Raw genomic sequence first — 26490 nt, 5'->3', positions numbered from 1 at the left:
TGCCCCAAACCTACCTTCTCATTATAATTAACCATCTGATTCAATCTCATAATACCCACAAGTCTCAAAGTAACAGTGCTAATACTACCACCAAAAACATGATCATGAAAGGTTTTTCTGTTTCCTTTTATCCTTAGAGAACATTCTACCAGAATATGTAGCCAAATTATGGTGTCCTAGAGTCACCGGGGTTCCTTTATGTGTTGTTATGCTACCAACTGGGAAACTAGGTTATTGTCTCATTTTTGTTAGGGATGGTTTTCTAAGTTTATATTGCTTGCAATTATATAAAAGAATCTTAAAGTCAAATCCATGAGTTTTAAATAAGTCTAGCTTTTATTCTAGCTCATCCCTCATCCATTCTTCTTCCTCCCTTCTCCTAAAGGTAGCTTTTTTTTTTTTTTCAGACACACTTCACAGCTTGTGTGATCTTAAGTTTCCCAACTAGGGGTTGAACCCGAGGCCCATCGGCAGTGAAAGCTCGGAGTCCTAACCACTGGACCACCAGGGAATTTCCTGTTTCTCTTTTTTTAAACTTAGGCAAGGTCATGACATTTGGGGTGCTATGTATCTTGATTCCACTCTGGGATTCTATACTTTGCAGTACCTCCTATAGGTATTGGCTCATAAAAAGTGAAGACCTAAGGGTTATTTAGGCCTTAAGCAGTCATAGACTCTGAAAGTTCAGGCAAACTTTTCTTTGACAGATCAACTCTTCAAAAACAATTTGATTTCAATCTTCCAATTTATCCCTCTCCCCCCTCAACACCGTAAACCAACTTACCCCAATAAAAATTATAAAATAATGGGAGAAAAAAAATTTGATTCAATTTGGTGCCATGTGCCACTAGGTACACCTGTATTTCTTTTCTAGACACACACCTTAGGTTTGCTGTAAGCATATTTACTCCCTTTGTGCTCCTCTCAGTCCTTCTCTCACTGATCTGACTGTGCCCCTCTGACCTTCATGCTTTTGGTGGACAGGCCACACTTCAACTCTTCTTCTCTCATATTATTCTTTTAAAAATCTTCGCTGGGCATCCAACTCCTACCTAACCTTTATCCTAAACCACTCGAATCCATTCAGATGTTTTAACAATGAGTGACAACTATAACACAGATTTGATTTTTGCCTGGGAATGTGATTTAATTAGCCTTCTCTCTGTTTTATTTACCAATTGGGGGTTCAGATGTAGTTACATATCAACATAGTTCTGTACTGTTCATTCCTGGATACAAACCAGTCAAACATTTTCTGAGTTTCTCTCTTTCCTATTTGTTTTCCTAAATGCAGCCACAGCACCCAACACTTCTGCTACCAATGTACTGTTTCTTAACTTCAGAGTCATTGGGTTCATTAGGTGCACGATCTGCTCAAGTCACTACAAAAAAAGGGCTTTTACCAAATGCTTTTCCATTATATCACACTGCTTTCCAATGTCCCCAGTATTAGCTTCCTCAACTTCTGAATCATTCAGGATAGGACAGGTTACAAATAACTCCAGAATCTCGGTGTCCTAACTCAGCAGAAATACTTTCTCCTGTTACATGACCAAAGCAGGTCAAATGGGTTTTGCCTCAGGTTCACTCGGGGCTTCCCTGATAGCTCAGTTGGTAAAGAATCCACCTGGAATGCAGGAGATTCCAGTTCGATTCCTGGTTGGGAAGATTCCCCTGGAGAAGGGATAGGCTACCCACTACAGTAATCCTGGGCTTCCCTTGTGGTCAGCTGGTAAAGAATCCGAAAGCAATGTGGGAGACCGGGGTTCGATCCTTGGGTTGGGAAGATCCCCTGGAGAAGGGAAAGGCTAACCACTTCAGTATTCTGGCCTAGAGAATTCCAAGGACTGTATAGTCCATGGTGCCGCAAAGACGCGGACACGACTGAGTGATGTGCACTTTCACTTTCAGGTTCACTCAGGCTGCTGCTGTTTAGTTGATAAGCCCTGTCAGACTCTGTGCTACTTCACTGACTGTAGCCCACCAGGCTAGAATTCAGATTTCCCAGGCAAGAATACTAGAGTGGATTGCCAGTCCCTTCTCCAGGGGATTTTCCCAACTCAGGGCCTCCCACATTAGCAGGCGGGTTCTGTACTGTCCTGAGATGTCAGACAGCCTCCCAGGCAAGAATACTAGGGTGGACTGCCAGTCTCTTCTCCAGGGGATTTTCCCAACTCAGGGTCTCCCACATTGGCAGGTGGGTTCTGTACTGTCCTGAGATGTCAGTCAACCTCAAAACCCCATATCCTGTTCACTACACAGCAGACACTCCCTCCAAGCCTGGGTGGATCTTACTTTCTGCTCTGTTTATGTGGGCTCCATCGTGAGCTATTTTTCCATAAACCACACAGTACAGTCAGACTAGAAGAACAGTCATGATTTACAAGAGAATGAAAGAAAAAGTTAAAAAGAAAAAACTTTAACAGTCCTAAGCCAAGGAAAAAAAGCCAAATTTAAACAAACTTGTGCCCATAACTTTACATAAACTTCCATACCTAATTATCACACTACCATACACAGTAACAGGCAGCATCAACCCGTTTTATAGGTGAGGAAAGGTCTGTGTACAACTTAATCTCCTTAAATTTGTAAGTGAGGCAGACTCTGAACCCAGGTAGTCTGATTCCCAAATAGGCATGGTTAATCACTAAGACTTTTATCAACTTTTCCATGACCCACAGAAATATATTTTACATCAGGATCCAGTATGTCACACATATAAAAGTAAAGCACCTTCAACAAAACACTATTTACCTCAATGATATGTAGCAAAAATTGTTTTCTTTTTTCCTTATGATGGTTTTCAGTCATGAAATTTATTTCTCATGACTTAGGGTTAAAATAAATGCACAATGCTAAATTGCTTTAAAAATACAGTATTTATTATAACTATAGTAGCAAAAAAAATTGAACAAAATGGTCAGCCACACAGTATAGTAATTGTCAATGTAAAAAATTATGTGGAAAAACTACAATACACACATTGCTTAGAATGACTCAAAATGCTTATATGCATAGAAAACAGATTTTTAAAATAGCTGCGTTAAGGTAATAGGGGATATAGGCAATTACATTTTCGTTTTCAATTTACGAAGACTTTTCCTTTACAGAGTGGGGCAGTTCAAAGGCCGGACAAGGGCCAGTTCGCTTATATTTCCTTGGCAGTTCCAGATCCGGGTAGGAAGTTTTCCAATTCGCTTTATAAAGCTAACAAGATCTTTACACCAAAAAACACAGACAGTGAAGCAAATCAAAACAAAACAAGTCACCCTCTAAACGAAATTTGAGAATCAAAACGACTTACAACATTACAAGAATAAAAGTTTGCAAACACGTCCTGGAACTACCACGCATTTAAACAAGCAAGATGCTTCCTTCCACCTCCAGCCCTTCCCCTGGGAAGGGAGCGGGCCCTGGGGTGTGTCTCAGATTTCAAGAGACAGGAGCAGGGGTTGGGGCAGGGGCAGTGGCTGGACTCGGGCCCGCGGGCTGGGGTCTGGCCCTGGCCTCCTCGTCCGCCAAAGCCTCGCAGTACTGCGCCGGCCAGTCCTTGGGGTCCTGGTTGTGGACTTTAGCCACAAACTTGAGCACCTTCATCTTGCTGGTCTCCAGGTTGGTGCGCGGGCCCCACTGGAGCTCGTAGTCCACGGGGTCCGTGTGCGGGATGCGCCGGTAATCCAGGTATCGCTGCCGCACGAAGTCCTCGGTGATGAGCTTCTTGGGTTCCCCGAAGATGAGGTGCTTCTTGTTGGGGTGTACCCCGAGGCGCCGCAGGAAGTCCCAGACCTCCGTCTCTTTGATGGTATTGCCTTTCATGAAGATGAGCCCCAGAACGATCATGAGCAGCCCAGTGGTGGGCGTTCCCTGGTCGCCGCGCACCTCCGCGTCCTCTTCCACCGGTTCCAGCGTGTTGACCAGAATGTAGGTGTTGCTGCGCGGCTCCAGCTCCACCAGCCGGTACCCAAACACGTACTCCAGGCGCTCGGCCGCCCGCCGCAGCAGCTCTGGGAGCACATCCTTGTAGTCGCCGACCACGTGCCGCAGAATGTCGGTGCGGCGGATAGGGATCTTCCTCTGGTCCTTGATCAACAAGAACTGCACCAGCTCCGCCACCTTCAGCTCCAGCTGCTTCTGCGAGCGCGGCCCCGGCGCGGGGGAGGCCTGGGCCCGCCGCTGCGACGCGGCGCCGCCCGGCCCGCGAGACGTGCTTGGGGCCTCCTCGCCGCCGCCACCCGGCTCCCGCTCGACCTGGGAATTGGGGCGGCCCCGGTTCTTCAGCTTTTGCGACATGTCGCGGCGGCGGGACCCCGACCGCGCGGACTCCCCGTAACCGGCAGCGGTGGCAGGGATTGAAGGTCGGTTAGCCGTTAGTCCGTGTGGCTGTGAGAGGGCCCGGAGGAGAAGCCGTTGTGTCACAGAAGCTGCGCGCTTGCGTCACGGAGACTACGCGTTGCGTCATCGAGGCCGCGCCGCGTCTTGAGGTCGCTCCCGTCTGGCCAGCGGCCGCGGACGGCGGCGGTAAGAAGCCGGTACTCCTTGCAGCCTTTATTATGATTAAGTGTCGTCGTTATTACCAAACCCTGCAGATGGCGAACAGGAAGCAGAGCTCCTGAGCGAGTGTGCGGCTTGGCTCAGGATCGTACCCAGGCCAGGGCTGTAGAAACTTGAGAGTCGAAACTCTGAAATCAGGGCTGTTTGTAGGTGAAAGAAACTCCCAGGATGAATATGGGAGAAAAATACGGCGAAGAGGGTGGAAAGGAAGTAAGAGCAATTTCTTTCCACACAAAACTGGACATAAAGAGAATTAAAAGACCTCAAGGACTACTAGTTTGCCTTCGCCAGCCCCTTCTCACCATTTTCCACCAGTTACTTTCTCTAAAGCCCGAGTCTGTTTAGAAACAATGGTAAACACAGCCTCGTCTCGCATACAGGGCTGTCTCTCCCTGTCTCTTCACCTTTCAGCCTTGATATTCTGGGTAATCAACTCTTTCAGCCGGACAGCTATGACACAGTCACCCCAGAAAGCACGATAAGTGGGGGGTTTTTGCTTGGTTCGGGGAGTTTTATCTCTTGGAACCACGTGCTCATGGAAAGATGGGTCTTGGGCTCACAACCACAGATCTGGCAGAAATGGCTAAGAGAATGCTACCAACAGAGAAGTCGGTATCAAGAGACTACCATTTAATTTGGGGCATCTCTGACCAAGAATTGCTAACACGTGAGTCTCTAGCCTTAGAGATCAACGAGAAAGCGAAAACTCCAGGTTATCATCCCTCATAATCTGTGAAATGTCTACTTTATATTTTTAATTGTGCTGCAACCAACGTGAGTCATTTCATTAACTCAAACCATCTGTAATCTGCTGCCATTACATCCACAGATCCTAGCAAATGGGTTCCTTTTCTATTTACTGACTTGCAAAGGCGAAACTTAATTTCCCTCTTTGTCTTCTTAAAGCTACCAGAAAGTGGGTAAACTGTTCAAAGAACCAAATCAAGTTGAGTTCCTCTTTAATGCAAATATATTCAAAGGAAAGCAATTCACAACACATTATTTGAATAATAACATCAAAACACAACCTTATTAAAATTTCATTAAATGTTGGTAGCATAAAATTTTGTTGTAATTTACTATGAAAATGCAATCTGATAATGGCACTGGAAAAGCAATACTAAATGTAAAATGACATTCTGTGTTGTGATGCAAGAATGCTAAAATCTGGTAAACTATGAGTAATAACTTTCTGTTCCACACAAGATCTAACAGTATATCCCCAGGCATCAATCTTAATGGCAGAAGCCTGCTAAGAAAAACAAATGTATTATCAAGGCACTCTTTTTTTTCTTTCACAATGGGACAATCCATCTGCTTCAGTTTACTTGCAAATTAAAATTTAAACTCAAGTGCAAAGAAACCTCCTACAGTTGAGAATCCTGCAAAAGGTCCCTTCAGAAAGATCAATTGTATCTCGAGTTTAAAAAAATCTACCAAAAGATGACAGAAATGGGAAATAAGAGGAAAGCCATTGTCAATAGCTGGGCTGGGTTATTTTTTAGTGTTTTGTCTTGCTCAGGTAGTCACTTCAGTTACCTAGTAATTCCACAGGTCTAGCAACCCCTGTGACTATGAAAATCAACATCTTTACCCAGATAGCAGATGTCATACTCAAAATGGGTGAAAAAAATACCAGTTTTAAGTCTTAAAACACCTCTCTACACAGCGCCTGGAAAATAGAGACGTAAATTAATAGGATTAGGGTGATGTTTTAAGCACTGCAGGGAGATGTCTCCCAGGCCACATTCCACCTCAGGCTGACACTGGAACTGACAGTTGACACTGTTGTGATGAGGATGGCAGTAATAACACTAACAGTAATAACAAATATCAACAGCAGCAGCTAATGATCACCACAAAGGTGACCTTGGATCAAACCTTCTGAGTAGTCTAGGTATGACCTCATTTAATCTCCACAACAGCCCTGCGAGGCCTATGCTTTTATGACCTTTTCACACAGATGAAGAAACTGAGGCACAGAGAAGAATGTTAACTGTAGCAAGGAAGCTGAAGCTGTGGATCTGAACTAAGGCAGGCAGCCTGCCTCCAGAGACTGCTCTCAACCATATATTGAGCACACAGAACACAGATACCAGGACCTTGAAAAATAAAGGTTTGGGAGTCAGATGGATCTAGATTAGAGGGAAAGCTGCTGACACTCCCTTCTGTTCTCAAATCAACAAAATGAGACGACTAGTCCAGGCTTCAGGGGACTAAGAGTGAGAGGTTTGCCAAACACCTAGCACAGGGCCTGTGTTTCCTTCAGGGGTTTTATGTTAAACAGTCCTCCCTTGGCTTCTGGCAACTGGTGCTAGAACCCCCTCAGATATGAAAATACTTAGATGCTCAAGGCTCTTATACAAAATAGCATCAGTTCAATTCAGTCGCTCAGTCGTGTCCGACTCTTCGCGACCCCATGAATCGCAGCATGCCAGGCCTCCCTGTCCATCAAACCCATGCATGTCAGCAAACACCTCTAGATTACTATCTATATGATATAAATGCTAGGCAAACAGTTATAAGTACAATTTAACTGCTGTGTAAATACTTGCCAGCACTCAGCAAATTTTTGATTTTTTGGCACTTTATGGATTTTTCTTTTTTCTCATATTTTTGATCTGCAATTGTTTAAACCCACAGATGCAGAACCTGTGGCTATGGAGGACCAATGGTATTTGAGGGCTGTCAAAGCTATATGTAGAAAAGGTTTACTGCAGTGAAGCACATGTACACCAAAATCAGGAAGAGTCTGGAAAAAAATTACCAAGGTGCTATTAATTTTCTTTTAAAAAGTGAAATTCAATGTTGATTTTTCTTGACTGGGGGATAAATGAAAAATATACTTTCATTGAATTTAACTTCATTGTGACATCATGCCTCAGAAGTTGCTGCTGCTGCTGCTGGTAAGTCGCTTCAGTTGTGTCCAACTCTGTGCGACCCCATAGACGGCAGCCCACCAGGCTCCCCCGTCCCTGGGATTCTCCAGACAAGAACACTGGAGTGGGTTGCCATTTCCTTCTCCAGTGCATGAAAGTGGAAAGTGAAAGTGAAGTCGCTCAGTCATGTCCAATTCTTCGCGACCCCATGGACTGCAGCCCACCAGGCTCCTCCGTCCATGGGATTTTCCAGGCAAGAGTAATGGAGTGGGTTGCCATTGCCTTCTCTGCAGAAGTTGCCACACATTCACTGTAAGTAAATTCATCAAATTCAAGTGAGTATGATATTTATGACTTTTTGTTCAGCCAGTGGAGGAATAAGAACAAGTGGTTAAAAAAGAAAAACATGTGCAAACACTTTATGTTAATGACCTTAGTATTTTTATTACTTGACACCCCCAAAAATTTTTATTTGAGGCAAAACCTGAGCTAGCTGAGATTTCAAGTCCATTGAACAAAGAAATGTCTAGTATGTACTGCTCTTTAGATGCTTCTAAGTAATTAATTGCTTTATATCATCTCCTTGGTAGCAAATGCCTGCTAAGAAGCTCTAATCATCTCTATTATCTACTAGATTCTCCTCTTAATTCAGCAGAAGTTCTTACAGAAATACAAGAAGGTTTTAAATTTATGACTTCAACCTAGTGCAAAAAGCAGGTAGGTAATATATACATATTTCAATGCACTGACATATATACACCACCATGGGTAAAATAGATACCTGGCGGGAAGCTGCTGTATAGCACAGGGAGCTCAGCTCAGTGCTCTGTGATCACCTACAGGCGTGAGATGGAAGGGTGGGAGGGAGGCTCATGATGGAGGGGAGATATACATACTTATGACTGGTTTACATTATTGTACAGCAGAAACCAACACAACTTAAAAGCAGGTAGAGACTTTTGGGGATGAAAAGCAATGATAAAGCATGCAGTCGCCATGTATGAGCAGTTTCTCAGCTTTTTCCAATGCAAAGAAGTGGATGGAGCATGATAAGTGAATACAGTAGTTGGGGTGGGTGGGTAGGCAGATGCTATGTCCATGCATAGATGGCAGGAAAAGCAATCCGGATAGTTTCATGCTTTTAATGAAACCCCTTGTATGTGCTCACGTGTAACTAAGATCCATCCTGGTTAAATCATGTGATAGGACTACCTAATAACACTTTGTCCCTCAGGAAAGAATATATTAAGTGGCAACAGAGCCTTCTATGGGTGGTGAAAGGGAGTGGAGAGGTGCGCTCAATGAGGCAGCATCTTTCAAGTGTTGTAGCCATTTGGCCCAGAAGCCTCCTCTTGGATTCTTTTCAAGAGATATGCATCCTACAATCACCCAGGGTCTTTTACTTAGGAAAACCATCAAGGCTTATTAAGTTAAAAGGTTACAAACACATAAGGTCTTATTAGTAGCCAATAAGTTGCTGTTTATTTGCTTGCTTCTGCCCTCTTCTGTATCTGTCCTTCCCCCTTTCTTGGAGGCCCTCTTTTCCTGCTTGCACATGGCTCAGTGACTGGTCAAGAGTCCAAGCAGTGTCCTCTCAGGTTCACACAGGTTCTCTTTCTTCCTAGTGAACAAGCTAATGGGTGATGTATGCCCAGCCAGGTTTGCCTTCGCTAGGGAGTCACCTGTTTCAGGTGCAAGCCAGTGCAGAGGAGACCTAAGAGATGGAGGAGCAGTCCCCATGCTGCTGTCTGAATCCCGAGATCCAGAGTTCAGGGTCAGACTCCTGGGGAGAGCTAGTTACTGAAACAAGTAAAATCCCCTCCGTCTGCTGTACCTTCCTGAGAGTAGATTACCCTCACTAGAAACTGAGCAAATTCTAAACCCATTCTCTCAGGGAAAACAGGGTGCTGAAGAATGAGCCTTGTTTCATAGGAATGGAACTCAACGAGGTATCGTTACCTATGTTAACCAAAAATTCCCAGAATGGAGATCCACTGGAAGTAAAGAGGTGTTTGTTGGAGATTTTTTGGCACCGCAGGCCTGGAGACACAGAACCAAAAAAAGGCAGAAAAAGACAAAGTTACATAAGTGGTCAAGAATTAGGATCAGAGGTGGCAGGAAGCAAGGGTGATTGTTAAGTGAGGACTGGTTGGGATTGGAAATGACTACATAGTTGGGGGGCAGGGCTTTATAAAAACAAGGTTGTCACTCGGAGCTCCTTGCACATATTTTGAAAACTATGCCAGGCTACCGACCCAGCCAACTCTAGAGCAGTCCACCTCTAGGTTTATCATTTAAGACAGTAACTACTTTTGCTCTTTCAGCTTTTGTGAATTCGTTTTTATATCACTTGCAGCTAAAAACAGCTCCAGAGCACCTCAACTGACACCTCTAGATGTAGGAGTCCCAAGGTACCAGTCCTTTCCACCTGGCTCTGAGATCTGTAGCCATTCGAATGTAGGCTTGAGATGCTGCTGAAGCTCAGGTAGTGGAGCAAGATCACAGCCAAAAATAAATAAATAATAAATGGATATATAAAATTTTTTTAAAAAAATGATCAGGCAAAGAAAACTCCTAAGATGCACAGTGATTTGAAGGCAGGAGAGAGCTGAATTCTAGAACAGATGGCTACCACGGGGCAGAACTAATGGAGGAAACAAATAGTCCATATAATGGAAACATAATGAGAACACATAAGGAGATATTATTAGAGCACAACAAACTGCTTCTAGAACAGAATAATGCTGGATTTTTTTCATTTAAAACTTCAGTAGAGGCACCATTAAAGAGAACATTCCCTGTGGAAAACCAAATTACTATTTTAGGAGGCTCAAATGAAAGACATGTCCCATAATACAGAACAAAAAGTTAACGAATGAAAATCACAAATGAAATATCAAGTTATGAAGGGTATAAGCAGGAGGCACAATAAGTAAATAATTTACATTTTAAATAATTTACAAGTTTGGGGAGGAAAAAAATGACAGAAGAAGCAAACAACATCAAAGAAGAAGCAGTTCGGGTTTTCTGCTTGAAAGTGTTCTGAAAAGGCAGACTTTAGATACGTGCTGGCAGATTTTCTGAATTTCAAGAAGAGACAAAAATCATACAAGCATAAAACCACACAGACAAAAACAACAAGTAACAAGTTCTTTCTAGAAATAATCAGCTTATCATCACATTTCTTGCTTTCAGTCTTGGAAACTAGTAGATAACGGAATCACAGTTACTGACTAGAGAAAAGATGGGACTCTTTCCTAAGAATTCTCTACCAGGCAAAGTATCATATCATCACAAAGGAACTGATTATAGGTTGTGCAGGGTGGGGAGTGTGCCTTCTGAGGGGGCTGCTGTGAAAACACTCCAGCCACTCACACCAAAGAATGCAATCAAACAAGGATCCATGGGAGGGGAAGACAGTGAAGTGAGTAACAGCGAGAGCACATTTTGTAATATTTATTTTAAAACCCTAATGGACAGTGATAATGTAAATTATAACACAGTTGTTCATAAGGATTCTCGAAACAGAAGAAGGGATATTTTGATAAGAGCCTGGGCCCAAACACTTTCAGCTTGCCCCAGGAACAAGAAGAAGAGTGGGGAGATGGATTCTTCTCCAGGTGGGGTGGGGTGCTGAGGACGCTGAGCAGCCCAAGGTGGGAGCTGTCTCAGTTCCAGACCCCTCATGTTGGAGTGGGGTCTTTGGGAGCTCTGTTTCTCTCTTGTTAGAAGGCTTCCTGCTGGGTTTTTCCAGGGAGTGGCCATGGAGGAAGCTTGACCGGGGGTGAGGTGGGGGCTGTGGTCAGTATCGTCCTAGCAGTACCCCCACCCTGGCAGTGACCTCCATCAGCCCCCAGTCTCTCCCAGAACCAGCTCACTGTTCTCTCCCGAAGGTGTGAACAACAGCAGGGCACATCCCTGCAGACAGGAAAAGGGTAACAAGAGAATATTACTGCTACGTTTGCCAAGACCTTTGAAAACAGATGGAAGGGGGAAATTCCTAGAAAAGCACAACCAATCAAAACTGATACAAAAACAGAAGAGTTTGACTGGTTCTGGGAGCCAATGAATCTGTTATTCGAAACTTCCCCTCAAAGGAAACCCCAGATCTAGGTGCCTTCACTAGTGAATTCTACTGAACTTTAAAATAGAAATAATATGAATGATAATACTTCCAGAAAAGAAAACAGGGACTATTCCCATCGTGTTTTATGAAGAAAGCATAAACAACATAAAAATCTGACATGGACATTTTGAAAAATCAGGATGAAAGCCCATTCTCTCTCATAAATAAATAATCAAAACTCCTGAATTAAAAAGACACAAAATCACAAGATTCAACATGAGAACTCAAATCCAGGTAATTCAGTATACTAACAGAATAAAGGAGATCTCTCATATGGTCATCTCAAAAGACAGCAAGAAATCATAAGAGAAAAGTCAATACCTATTCATGATTAAAAAAAAAAAAACACCAAACACAAACCTTAGCAGTCTTGAAATAGAAACTTAAAGAGTCACTACAAACAGTCTGCATTAGACATCACACTTTATTGTGAAACATTTAAAGTGTCTCCTCTGCGGTGAGAAATAAAGAAACCTTCTATCCATAACCATGTCTGTTCATCATTTTATTTGAGGTCACAGCCAGTGCAACAAAAAAAGAAAAAAAAATTGAAGATTGGAAAGAAGCAAAATTGTCTTTCCTCTCACCAAATGTTATGATTCTATTGTTGTTCAGTTGCTCGGTTGTGTCCAACTCTTCGACCCCATGGACTGCAGCAAGCCAAGCCTCTCTGTCCTTCGCTATCTTGTGGAGTTTGCTCAAACTCAAGTCCACTGAGTGATGATGCCATCCAAACATCTCATCCTGTTGCCCCTTTCTCCTCATGACCTCAATCTTTCCCAGCATCAGGGTCTTTTCCAGTGAATCAGCTCTTTGCATCAGGTGGCCAAAGTATTGGAGCTTCAGCTTCAGCATCAGTCCTTCCAATGAATATTCAGGGTTGATTTCCTTTAGGGTTGACTGGTTTCACCTCCTTTGTTGGCAAAGTGGTCTCTGCTTTTTAATACACTGTCTAGGTTTATCCTAGGTTTTCTTCCAAGGAACAAGCATCTCTTAATTTTGTGGCTGCATTTAATCCAAGATTTGTGTCCATAACGTTATTACACTTAGCCACAAAAGACAAATGTACATGAAATTTGATCCAGGTTGTACACAGATAACATTTTTCTAAAGGATACCCTGATTCATATTCTCCAATTTCTTCAATTCGATTACCAAGCTGAGAAAGCCATACTTTCTTAATTGTAATTTATATGCAAAACATAAAATTTCCCTCCTCTCTGTCCTCCATGCAGTTAGCCCTGCTCCTACCCACCCCTATTGCTTTGTATGTTGTTTATGTTGATTCACAATGGTTTCTGACAATGGTAGCTCATTTACCTCTTTAAAATTATTTCTAATGTTATTAATTTTAATTTCTTTTAAAACCTATTTTCATTTAGACATGTTTCCTTAATTTAGGAATGCTCAGAGTTCATCTGAAAAAACTGAGACTCTAAAGTCAAAGACCAGTTTTAGTTGGAACCATCCTTGAGCAACATGAAGCATTTACATGCATGAGCTGAAAAACAAATAGTAATATGTGTTCAGAACACATAATACAACTCTGAAAAACTGAAATAACTGCTGCTGCTGCTAAGTCGCTTCAGTCGTGTCCGACTCTGTGCGACCCCATAGACGGCAGCCCACCAGGCTCTGCCATCCCTGGGATTCTCCAGGCAAGAACACTGGAGTGGGTTGCCATTTCCTTCTCCAATGCATGAAAGTGAAAAGTGAAAGTGAGGTCGCTCAGTCGTGTCCAGCTCTTTGCGACCCCATGGACTGGAGCCTACCAGGCTCCTCCGTCCATGGGATTTTCCAGGCAAGAGTACTGGAGTGGGACGCCATTGCCTTCTCCGAAATAACTGCACATGAATACAAATTAAAAATGAGGGACAATAATAACATTAAAAATGGACTATTTCTGCCTTCTTTTTAGAGGCTACCCTGGGAGCAAAGAAGGAAAGAGTCAGTGCCAAGGGCTCCTATCCCTGGAGCAGAGGGGTGGAGGGAGCAAGATGACACATCCCCTGGGGAGGGGACCAGGAGGGTTGAGGAGACTCTTGGAGTGAACCTGAACGGGTGAAGTAGGAGCAAGAGGGCTCTAAACAGAAGCACCCCCACCCCCGCCCCCGAGGCTGCTCAGACTGGTCTGCTCCTTCCCCAGAGAACCTAGGAACAGGCCGGCTGGGTCATGAGCTCAGCTCCAGAACCACACTGGGGATCCTCAGCAGACAACCATGTGTACCATAAGGAGCCAGTCCAGTCTTTTTTAACTGTGGCATTTGGAAAGGAATGTTGTGCAACTGGCTTAGAGAATGAATGAGATGTGAAGTAAATAAACATACAAACAGGGAACATTCCAAGACAGAACGTTCCAGGACAAGGCGTACAAACTGCTCAGATTCCAAAACCTTCTTTCTTGTGGGAAACACCCCTATTTGCATCAGCTCCCTTTTCCTATTTTCTGTGAAAGGCGTTGAAAAGGTTGGCAGGAAAAAAATGGGAAGTAATTATTTTTGGCAGGATAGGGTTATAAATACACCCATTCTGAAGCTATGGTGAGAGATCTTCATTAACTCCTCATCCATTTGAAAATGTAATATGAAGTAGTCTGCCTGTTCATGGACTTAAACTTTATCAACTTCCCGTAGAATATATTCCTACTTGTCTTCGGTGTAAATGAACTGTGTAGGTCTGTTGAAACACTAGAAAATATATATATAATAATGATAAGGGACTTGTCTGGAGGTCCAACATTTAAGACTCTGCTTCCACTGCAGTGGGTGAGGGTTTGATCCCTGGTTGGGGAACTAAGATCCCACATGCCAAAAATAAAATTAGGACCTGCTGCTTCCTGAGCCAGGATCACTCTACTTAAAAAAAGTCTGTGAATGCGGACTTTCCATCTCAAATTCTAAGATGAAATTACAGATGAAATGCTCATCATGAAGAATTTCATAATTCTTTTTTGTGTTGGTAATCAAATGCATTTCTTGGTCATAAAATGGCTTTCTTCAGTTTTCAGAGAAATAGTTGTTTTTGTCTTTCCACTGTTCTTATCGAAGAAGAAGTCTCTAGCAATCCCTGAATGATACCAGATATCTGCAGTGTGAGAATGAAGATGACACATAATGAGCAAACGTCAAAGATGAAAAAACCCAGGAAAACAGACCCAGGTTTACAGTTTAAACACCACACACAAAGTTAAGCAAAGATTCCAGGGCTTCAAAAGTCCTCCTTCCACAGGGATCCCCATGGCGCTGGAGTTCAACCGACACCTATGCCGCCACTGAGTCCAGGCAACACCCGGAGCCGAACTCAGACATAAAACTTTATATACACTTGTTAACACTTTGTGCATTTACTACTAAGAATTTGTCTGTCAATCTGTTACTCTGTAAATTATAGTAAAGTTATAGGAAAGCAGGGAAACAAAGTGCTCTGATTATCTGAGATTTTTGTTGCTGAAAATCTTAGGGACATAAGTAAAGGTTTTTCTGGCTTATCAAATAGAAAATACTGAACAGCATCTAAACTTTATTTGGTGAATCAAGACCTTTTAGTGCTCCGAGGAAGTCCCTAAAGATGAGCACTGCTTTTCTTGAATTTTGCTAAACAAAACTGCCTTTATTTAAAATTTTTATAGCGATTGTTTATTCTTTTAGAGGCAAGTACTGCAAAGAAAAAAGCCTCTAAATAGCCCATAGTCTTGCCACTAAAAAACCCTTCTAAAGTTTTAAAAGAAAAATATGAGTAGCATGGTTAAAGAACTCAGACTTCACAGAAAAATACTAAATGAAACGGCAAGGTCTCCTGTATTATCTTTATTCTAATCCCGCTCTCTAAAACTCCCATCATGAACACCGTCTTTGGACTCCTTCCACAAAACACTGATGATTATGTGTCTACACATATTCATCTATACAGATATGTCTTAAATGGATAGGAAAGGGGTTTGCTGGATTCTGCCCTACACTTTGCTTCTTCTCATAATAATCTTGGTAATTGTTCATACAAAAACAGAGAGTTTTAACTCATCTTCCTAATAGCAGCAGCAGGACCTTTAAGCTCAGCTCTTTCATCCAGTGATTCCCCACCAATGTGATGCCACACTTCATATCCACTAATCCATCCTTCCACCCAACAATGCATCCAACCAGTAATCCATCCTTCCACCCATCCATCCATCCATCCAACAATTCACCTTCCATCCATCCAAAAATCCATCCATCCAACAATCCATCAATCCATTCATCCATCCACCCAACCATCCATTCATCCATCCATCCATCCATCCAGATGACAACTGGTTTGGCAATGTGATGATCACTGGGACCCAGGAGAGTGTCAGGGCTGCCAGGCAGTATGGCAGGGACTATGTGAGCTGCTTTCACAATCTGGGCCAGTGATGCTTCAGGGAAGAAATTGGTACCTGGCCTAGGGCAAGTGGTGGGGTACAGGCTGTTGTGGAGGCCCAGGGTTCAGGGAGCATAAGCATTCAGTGCAATAGGAAACTGGAAGTGGGGTAACCAGGAAAACCTCTAGGACTATAGCAATCCTTGGTGATTGAAGATGGGGACAGAACACACAGGGGTCCCCAAATCTGGGGTCTTAGGACAGAAGCCTGCTCACTTGAATATGAAAGGAAACAGTGATCCTGTATGGCTGGAAGATGGAAAATACCAAGATAGCTGAAGAAGGAGGTATCTTATTTCACTGGAAAAGCTAAATATAATAAGTGTAGAATACCATGTGACAATGTCTCCTTTCTAATTAACTCTCCAAATTCAGCACATTTCAGAAAAGATAGATTTTTCTTTCTGATCACACAGAGCGAGTTTTGAATGCTTGTCTGATATTTTTTCCCAAGAGCAAGTTATATCAAAGGACCTGAGACTGACAGGAAAAAAATGGCAAATACTATTTTTTATTTTTAAGTCCATTTGCTGAGAACCCAACTGTTTAAAGCAGTAGTTCTCTCTAGCTTTCTGTAACTAAATGAGAACATTAGATGTATCTCATCCCTAAATCACACAGGGCACCCTATCCTTTCTTTTCTACAAAAAATACAGGATGATTACCTGATGAGACAAAACGAAAATTTGAACAGCCACCTTGTAAAAATTAATCCTATGTGGTTTTCACTAACATGTAAAATACTGAAGTTGAATGAAATAAAACTTGAATAAAATACTCAAATATTTAAATAATCTGGACAGGGACTTCCCTGGCGGTCCAGTGGTTAAGATTCCGTGTTCCAATGCAGGGGTTGTGAATTTGAACCCTGGTCAGGGAGCTATTAATAAGATCCCACATGCCTCACAGCCAAGAAATCAAAACATAAAACAGGAACAATATTGTAACAAATCCAATAAAGACTTTAAAAATGGAACACATCCAAAAAAACTTAAAAATAAATAAATAATCTGAACATACCAATCATTACTCCCACTACCTTCCATCAGAAATATCACTTGGCAGCCAGTGCTCTGTGACAACCTAGAGGGCTGGGAGGTGGGTGGGAGGTTCAAGAGGGAGGGGACATATATTTACCTATGGCTCATTCATGTTGATGTATGACAGAAACCATCACAATATTGTAAAGTAATTATCTGCCAGTTAAAAATAAAGGAAATATCACTTGGCAATGAAAGATTGATATTAATAAGCTTGGTGGTCTGCAGGTCAGACATTTAGACACAGATTCTTCCCACTGATTTTATAATCCAGAATTGCATGAAATATAAACAGCAAAAAGACATAAAAGGGAGAGATGATGTTTAGGGAAAAAACAACTTGCTTGTTGCTACAGAATGAATTGTGTCCTGCTCAAATTCTTGTGTTGAAGAACAAGTAAGAACCCTTACTGTGACTGCACCTAGAGACAGGGCTTTCAGGAGGTAACTGAGTTCAGACAAGTCACAAGAGGAGGCCTTAACCTTGTAGAATTGGTGGCCTACTGCAGATGGTGATTGCAGCCATGAAATTAAAAGATGTTTACTCCTTGGAAGGAAAGTTATGACCAACCTAGATAGCATATTCAAAAGCAGAGACATTACTTTGCTAACAAAAGTCCGTCTAGTCAAGGCTATGGTTTTTCCAGTAGTCATGTATGGATGTGAGAGTTGGACTGTGAAGAAAGCTGAGCACTGAAGAATTGATGCTTTTGAACTGTGGTGTTGGAGAAGACTCTTGAGAGTCCCTTGGACTGTAAGAAGATCCAGCCAGTCCTTTTTGAAGATCAGCCCTGGGATTTCTTTGGAAGGAATGATGCTAAAGCTGAAACTCCAGTACTTTGGCCACCTCATGCGAAGAGTTGACTTATTGGAAAAAACTCTGATGCTGGGAGGGATTGGGGGCAGGAGGAGAAGGGGATGACCGAGGATGAGATGGCTGGATGGCATCACCAACTCAATGGACGTGAGTTTGAGTGAACTCTGGGAGTTGGTGATGGACAGGGAGGCCTGGCGTGCTGCAATTCATGGGGTCGCAAAGAGTCGGACATGACTGAGTGACTGAACTGAACTGACAGGAGGGAAGAGCAAGAGAGCACAGCCCCCTCACATGCACCAAGGACAGGCTGTGTGGCCACTCGGCTGGAAGGCAGCTGTCTGCAAGCCAAGAACTGGGCTCTCACTGGAACACAGCAGGAACTCTGAGAAAATCCGAGTCTGCTATAAGCCCCACCCCTGCCCTCTCTGTGGTGTTCTGCTATGGTCGCCCCAGCTGCCGACAACATCCACTAAGGAGCTTTTATGTTTTCTGTTTTAGAAGAGAAACAATATATTGGGTTAAATGTCAATTAATGAGCAACAAAGTTTTCATGTATTTCTGTCATTTTTTCTGGGAAACAAACAGTTGTATACTAAGTAAATGTCTTTCCCCAAGATTCCTGTCTCCAGATCACTTCTTTTATACACTATGACCTCAACAATTACCCCCGAACAGAAATCTGGACCTGTTTAGAGAAGACTCTCAAGAGTCTTGGACTGTAAGAAAATCAAATCAGTCAATCCTAAAGGAAATCAGTCCTGAATATTCATTGGAAGAACTGATGCTGAAGCTGAAACTCCAATACTTTGGCTACCTGATATGAAGACTCGACTCATTGGAAAAGACCCTGTTGCTGGGAAAGATTGAAGGCAGGAGGAGAAGGGGACGACAGAGGATGAGATGGTTGGATGATATTACCGACTCAATGGACATGAATTTGAGCAAGCTCTGGGAATTGATGATGGACAGGTAAGCCTGGCGTGCTGTAGTCCATGGGGTTGCTGAGTCAGACACAACTGAGCAACTGAACTGAACTGACTGAACTGACGGGTTTTGACACCTTTTCTACGTTCATTCCTGGTGAAGGCCAGTCACAGGCAAAGCAGAGAAGTCTTCACATCTCAGCCTTAGGAGCTTGGTGACATCACCCTGGGCAAGGCAATGTCCTCAAACAGCACAACCCAGGGGCCCCACCAGCTGGCTAACTCAGTGGGTCACCCCTTTTCTCTCTGACCCCTTTCCTCATCAGTAACAGAGGGTCAGAGCTTTCCTGGGGTCAGTAGGAAGGTGAGCAACACAGACATGAAGCACCTGGGGGGGGGGGTGGTGCACAGTTCCTGGCACAGAGTAGGAAACAATTCCTACAAAGACCCACTGTGTTACAGCAGCAGAAAATGCAATGGGAGAGAAGTCCTGGATTTGAGCTGGTTGTAAGAATGGTTCCCACAGTGATTCTGTAAAGAATGTCTTCAGCTCTTGTGTCCCAGCGCCTGCTCATGTTGTGGGGCTGTCATTATCACCACCACGGTACTTTGTCCCCATGGCCCAAGGTCCCCTCTTGCCCTTCCTCACAGAGGCAGCATCAGGCAGAAAGCATAGGCTCTAGACCAGGACTCTCTGGGTTCAAACCTCAGTGCTCAGTCCACTCACCAATCCGTGGTGTTTAGTAGGAATGCCTGTCACACAGGATAATGTGAGGAGTTGAAAACAGTAGCCTTCAGCCATCAGCAAACCTGGCACAATGATGCTCCATGGATGTCCACCTGGCTTCTGCAGGTGACCCAGGTGCCAGGAAAACACCCCTCCCCCAGGTCTGCCCCGTGGGACATAGGCCCACAAGTCCCTCCCCTCCTCATGAAACCTACAGGGCAGACATCTCAAGAGGTCAAATCAAAAAAGGAAGATGGAGACACAGCATTCTGTCTGAACTGAGAGGGGATCGGGGACGGAGGACAATTAGGAAGTTCTGAAGGCTCCTGACCCCTTCCCTCCCTCACCTTCCATGGTGGCCATGAGACGAAGGCAGGTCGGCAGCATCCTGAGAGTTCTCCCGACACTGTGAGTCACTCGATGGAAAAGACTTTGGAATAGAGACTCATATCCTGCAAGCCATGAGCTCCACAGAGACCGAGGGGCCAGGATGGAGGCCTGGCCAGTGCTCACAGGGTGGGCCTGCCCAGCTTGGCCAAGGGACAGTATATTGGGTTTGGGGAGGCAAACATGACCCTGGGACTTTGTGGGGGCACCCTGGGCTTGCTGGCATCCCCACCCTCTCCTGGGGGTAGAGAGCAGGCTGGTGGAGGACTACGACTCATCAGCACGCGGGAGCCCAGAACCACATGCCAGAGCAGCACCATGGAGTGCTGGCAGGGGCACCTGCCACAGACACAGCCCTGCCACAGCGCAGGTAAACACAGAGGACCAGAAAAACTGCCAGAGAGCCTGACTACCAGCCAGAAAACAAAGACCAAGAAATGGGAGCTCCTGCAGCACCGCACGGAACCCCAGACCCCACTCAGAGCATCAGTCCAACCCCAGGACAACTGGAGCTGATCCGGGGGGCACATGATCACAGGAGACAGAGTCAGAGCTGATGAATCAATTCCAGGGTGAGAACAGACCTGCACCGCCATGCAGCTAATAAATAGCTTGGAAAGTGAGGAATGGAGCAGACAGGAGTGAAAATCACAGTGATGGCCTAGGGGGTAAAGTGTGAGATTAGTACAGAAACCGTGTGCAGGGAGAAAGATGGGGGATGAATGATAATGAGCAGGTCTGGGGGTGTGGGCAGCTTTCCCTCTTCACTCTAGAAACAAGAGTGTCTTCTCAGAAAGAAGCACTGATTTCAAGTTGAGAACTAACTGTGATCTCTCGTCAGTGCTGCTTCTGCTAATTTTACGTAAAAATAACTGTTTAAAACATACACAGTGTCATTTCTCCATAGCTCCTACCTTTACCAGTATAGGCATCAAGGGATTTCTGAATTAATAGACACCCAACAGAAAAGAATGACTGTTTCTGGATGGTACAACTCTGCTTAGTGCTTTTGCTATTGTCATTTTCTGTGTTGCCAGGTTTATTAGAAATGTTGTTAGTTGTTGTTTAGTAGCTAAGTCATGGGCATGAGTTTGAGCAAGCTCCGGGAGTTGGTGATGGACAGGGAAGCCTGGTGTGCTGCAGTCCACGGGGTCGCAAAGAGTCAGACATGATTGAGCGACTGAACTGAACTGATTGTCAAAGCGGTGCAGTGATGCTGGGTGAACTGACTGACCAGTGGAAGGGAATCTAAATATTCAGAGAGAGACCATTTGTCAGCTACCATTTAAAATCACTGCAGGAAAGAATCTGCCTGAATGCAGAAGACCAGGGTTCAATCCCTGGGTCGGGAAGACCCTTGGAGGAGGCCCTGGCAACCCAGTCCAGTATTCTCGCCTGCAGAATCCCATGGACAGAGAAGCCTGATGGGCTACAGTCCATGGGGTCGCAAAGAGTTGGATGTGACTAAACAGCAGCATCAACAAACTGATATAACTGGATAGCCACATGGAATGGTTAAGATATATATCAGCTTACACAAATTATAGCAAGATTAATTCCAAATAGTGGAAACATAAGAGAGAGAGAGATTCTTCTTCTATGATCTACAGATGGAGCAACAGTCCTGTTATTCATAGTGCAGATCAATAGGGAAAGGTTGATGCATTTAACTACATAACATAAAAATCCCTACATGTCAAAAACACACACCAGAAATAAAAAAGATAAATGATGCATTAGGGAGGAGGGTGTAACTTGTATCACGGACCAGAGAGTACCAGTCTTCTGTGTAAGGAGGACTGCGCAGCTCTGAGAAGGACAGGAAGTGTCTCTGTACAGGACCTCAGGCCAACCCCGGGATGCACCTGAAGCTACAAGGTGAGGGCCAGGACAGTGCACCTGGCACGCATGCACACATGCAGTGAATGCGTATGCGCATGACTGCGTGCATGCTGAGCTGCTTCAGTCATGTCTCTTTGTGACCCTATGGACTGTAGCTCGTCAGGCTCTTCCGTCCATGGGATTCTCCAGGCAAGCACGTTGGAGTGGGTTGCCATGCCCTCCTCCAAGGGATCTTCCCAACCCAGGGACTGAACCCGCTTCTCTTATGTCTCCTGCATTGGCAGGTGGGTATTTGACCACTAGCGCCACCAGGGAAGACTGGACGGTACACAAACACCTTTATTATTTTAAAATGAAAACATAAAGTCAAAACCTAAGAATGGCTGCTCTGGGGGTAGGGGTGAGGGTGGCAGTGTGTGGGTGGGAGGTTGATTCGAGACACAGAAATGACAACAGGATGACAATTTGAGACACAGGATGACAACTAGACTCTTCCAAAAATCCTTGTTGTACAGATTTGACTTTGTAATAGCAAACGTTCTATATCATCGTGAAACGAAATTCGACTTATAAAATAAATCTCTAAAAAATCAAAACAAAATGGAGCAAACCAATATACTGGGTTTGTGGCTTAAATGCAGAGACTGGTTTTAAAGCAACTGTAAAATGAGTAATTTCACTTTATCTCTCTAGTGGTAAACACTCTGAGGGGTAATCAAGGGATGTGTGGGCCCTACAGCCCATCTGGTTCAGCAAGAAAAGATAAGAGAGAGACAGAAAGAGATTTAAGTGACATAATAGCCATATACAAAAAGAGAGAGGGACACAGACAGATATACTTAGAGAAATAGGAACGTTATATCGTTGATGATAAAGCACACCACTGGCCTTTATTAGGTGTGACATTGACACGTGACTATCTCATTTTCAGAAAGGAATCATTTTCTTTCAGAACATACTTCAGTGTTTTGAATGAAACACTATGCTGCTCAGGATTGCTTGAATAATTCAGGGGAGAAATGGTGGGGGGACTTGAGAAAGACGAATGGCTAGGAGGTGCTGAAACTGAGTGATGGGTATGCAAATGTTCGATGCATTATATTCTTTACTGGTGCATATGTCTGTGCAGAATTATCCACCATTAAAAATTAAAAAAAACATGAAAGATGTAGGTTCAGATCTCAGCTTGGCTACTTAGTCACGTTGCCAGTTTTTTACAATAGCTTATGTTTTGGGAACCTCAGTTCCTTCAGTTTTAAGAGAAGACCCTTAAAATGAAGTCAGAAGACAAATTAACTATGTAACCAAAGCCAGTCTTGGAGAAGAACTGAAAAAAGGCTAGTTATTTTTTATATTTCTATGAACATAAAACAAATAAATATATAAGTATAATTCTGCCAAATTACTAAAAATATTCTGTTGTTTAGCCACTAAGTTGTGTCTGACTCTTTTGCGACCCCATAGACTGTAGCCCACCAGGTTCCTCTGTCCATGGGATTTCCCAGGAAAGAATACTGGAGTGGGTTGCCATTTCCTCCTTCAGGGGATCTTCCTAACCCAGGGATCAAACTCAAGTCTCCTGTGTCTCTTACACTGGCAGGCAGATATTTTTACCACTGTGCCACCAGAGAAGCCCCAAAATATTTTACTAAACACAAAATCAAAGTAAGATTGCAAAGGATGCTTTCAAGGGGAAATAAGGAATTAAGCATTTGGCTTGATAATTACAACATATACAGTCCATGGAATTCTCTAGGCCAGAATACTGGAGTGGGTAGCCTTTCGCTCCTCCAGGGGATTGTCCCAACCCAGGGATCGAACCCAGGTCTTGAACCCAGGTCTCCCACATTGCAGGTGGATTCTTAACCAGCTGAGCCACAAAGGTGGCTTCCTGGGTCAGGAAGATCCTCTAGAAAAGGGATAGGCTACCCACTCCAGTATTCTTGGGCTTCCCTTGTGGCTCAGCTGGTAAAGAATCCACCTGCAATACGGGAGAACTGGGTTCGATCCCTGGGTTGGGAAGATCCTCTGGAGAAGGGAAAGGCTACCCTCTCCAGTATTCTGGCCTGGAGAATTCCATGGACTGTATAGTCCATAGGGTTGCAAAGAGTTGGACACAACTAAGAGACTTTCATTTTTTGATAATTACACAAAACAGCAATGCTAGACTAAGACTAAACTGATGCCCAATTGTATCCCTCAATTACTGCCAAACCAAAATACCAGTGTCAATGCAGCAATTCTGAGTAATATCCACAGAGCTATGTTTATCTATTACCATAAGTAATAATAAATTTGTGGGACCACAGATGCTACACTAAGTCTGCTGTGCCTAAAACTTTGATGACATATTCTACTCTACTGTTTCCTCAAAAAAACAAAAACACAGTAATCAGATTAGGTTAATTATAAAGCTACAGACAAAACATTCTTCCTTTTAAAATACCCAGTTAAATAGAATAATTTAAATGAAGAAATATTTTAATGAAAACAGTCAGGGACAGACCTCAAAGCATTAAGGAACTAGATCTGTACACTCCTGGGACTTATGATCCAAGACTCAATCAAATTTAAACTCATCACTTATGCAAAACGAAACACAAACCTCCCATTAAAATGATCATAACTGCTGGCTTGTTAAAATGCTCGAGTGCATTAGACATACCAGAGGAAAATTCATTATTATATCACTCCAATAATGTTTCTCTTGTAACCCAGAAAACATGGAGTTTGACCATAAAGCAATGGTAGAGTATGCGTGTGCTAAGTTGCTTCAGTCATGTCTGACTCTTTGGGGACCCCATCGGTTGTAGCCCACCAGGCTCCTCTGTCCATGAGATTCTCCAGGCAAGAATACTGGAGTGGGTTGCCATTTCCTCCTCCATGGGATCTTCCTGACCCAGGGATCAAACTGTGTCTCTTAAGGTCTCCTGCATTGGCAAGCGGTTTCTTTACCGCTAGTGTCACCCAGGAAGCCCAAGAAAGGCTACATATTCATGCAAAACTTCCTCTCCTGCTTGAGAGGCAACCACTCAGAGAGACAGAGGGTGCCACACAGCGAAGTCCAGAGCAGCCACACCTGTGACTGGCATGGCATGGAGACAAAGAAGATGCCAGCCTGACCCAGAGAAAAGACCCGAGGCTGAGGTCTAGTGAGTAAAGGGGACCAGGCCCGGTGTCCTTCCAAGATGCTGTGTTGGGCATGCCTTTCTCACCATGGGAGGGTGAGTAACTTTGAAAGCACAGTGAACTCCCCTCCCAGCTGCTTTCTGTTGAAAATGGGCTCTCTCTAATGTTCTTGCCTGGAGAATCCCAGGGACAGGGGAGCCTGGTGGGCTGCCGTCTGTGGGGTTGCACAGAGTCGGACACGACTGAAGCGACTTAGCAGCAGCAGCAGCTAGGTATACCAAATGCCTACCTAAGCCTGGCTTTCCAGTTAGCACACGACTTCTGATTGCAGGGGTAAAGTTTCATCATTTCCAGACAGCTGTTCATGCGTTGATGACAAGTTCTCCACCACACACGAGGAGTAATGATGTCTGTCCATGGGCTGGTTCAGTGCGACAGTTCAGAACCCACAAAGATCAGGTGGAAACCAATGTCTGCGATGGATGCTCCCTTCACACATGCATCTACTGTCCCCTCCACAAAACTGATACCAAGAGAGACCAACATGCTAAGACACACATGAAATTAAAACCTAAACTATAACCGTGTGTGTGTGTGTGTGTGTGTGTGAGTTGCTCAATGTCCGACTCTTTGCGACCCCACGGACTGTAGCCCACCAGACGTCTCTGCCTGTGGAATTCTCCAGCCAAGAATACTGGAGTGGATTGCCATTCCCTTCTCCAACTATAACCATACGCCACCTAAAAATACTTTAAAGCGATTGAAAATAATTATTCCTCACTTCTACACCCATGCTTTTCCTCAACCTGAGGGAGAATCTTGCAGGAAGGAGCAGGATGTAAGCAGCTTTTGGCAAGAGCAAGCTTCCCACAAGAGGTTCCTGTGTCTCCTGACTGAACTTCAACCAGTTCCCACTGTGCTCCACTCATCTCAGGCCCAAGCACACCTTTCACATCTTTTAAATTTATTTTACGTTTTTTAAACTGGAGTATAATTGTTTTACAATGTTGTGTTGGTTTCTGCTGTATAAAAAGTGAATCATAATTCATATATCCCCTCCCTCTTGAGCCTCCCACCCACCCCATCCCACTCCTCTAGGTCATCACAGCACACCACGCTGAGCTCCCTGTGCTACACAGCAGCTTCCTGCTAGCTATCTGTTTTACACGAGTGCCTGTAAGTCAATCCTAATTTCCCAATTCGTCCCACCCTCTCCCTCCCTGCACTGTGTTCACAAATCTGTTCTCTATGTCTGTGTCTCTGTTGCCGCCCTGTTCACATCTTTTGATCACACCAAACTTTTCTGCCCAACTCGTTGGTTCTTTCCACAGATCAAAGAGGTAGAAATGAAGAATAAGCGATTATCCGATTACCAGATCTCCTCCCCAGCTTCCCCTTCAGCAATCTCGTGAACAAACTGTGTGAACAAGGCACAGCTAAAGAAAGATCAGGAGGAGTGGCCAGCCTGCATGCAGTGGGGCATGGCAAGGACTCTGACCCCTCATCTCAGTGAAATGAAATTACTCAGATTTACATGAAGAAAGGAAGAACACGGAAGGAGATGTAAGGGGAAGTGAAGTCGCCCAGTCGTGTCAGACTCTGCGACCTCATGGACTGTAGCCCGCCAGGCTCCTCCATCCATGGGATTTTTTAGGCAAGAGTACTGGAATG

The 26490-nt window shown here is 44.0% G+C and overlaps 2 protein-coding genes across 3 annotated transcripts in view; both read right to left on the bottom strand.

Moving 5' to 3' along the window:
- The window catches only part of FAM189A1 (family with sequence similarity 189 member A1), a 248225-nt gene that overhangs the window by 62287 nt on the left and 159448 nt on the right, over window positions 1–26490 (bottom strand). The gene's annotated exons all lie outside the window — the stretch shown is intronic.
- On the bottom strand, window positions 2464–5609 carry NSMCE3 (NSE3 homolog, SMC5-SMC6 complex component). Its single transcript, XM_040257391.1, has one exon. The coding sequence runs from the start codon at window positions 4288–4290 to the stop codon at window positions 3433–3435; it is 858 nt and encodes a 285-aa protein (XP_040113325.1). The 5' UTR covers window positions 4291–5609; the 3' UTR covers window positions 2464–3432.

The sequence above is a fragment of the Oryx dammah genome, unplaced genomic scaffold, assembly GCF_014754425.2.
Source record: "Oryx dammah isolate SB20612 unplaced genomic scaffold, SCBI_Odam_1.1 HiC_scaffold_16, whole genome shotgun sequence".
Lineage (NCBI taxonomy): Eukaryota > Metazoa > Chordata > Mammalia > Artiodactyla > Bovidae > Oryx > Oryx dammah.
The sequence above is the reverse complement of the archived record's forward strand: the minus strand, read 5'-3'. Positions and strand labels throughout refer to the sequence as shown.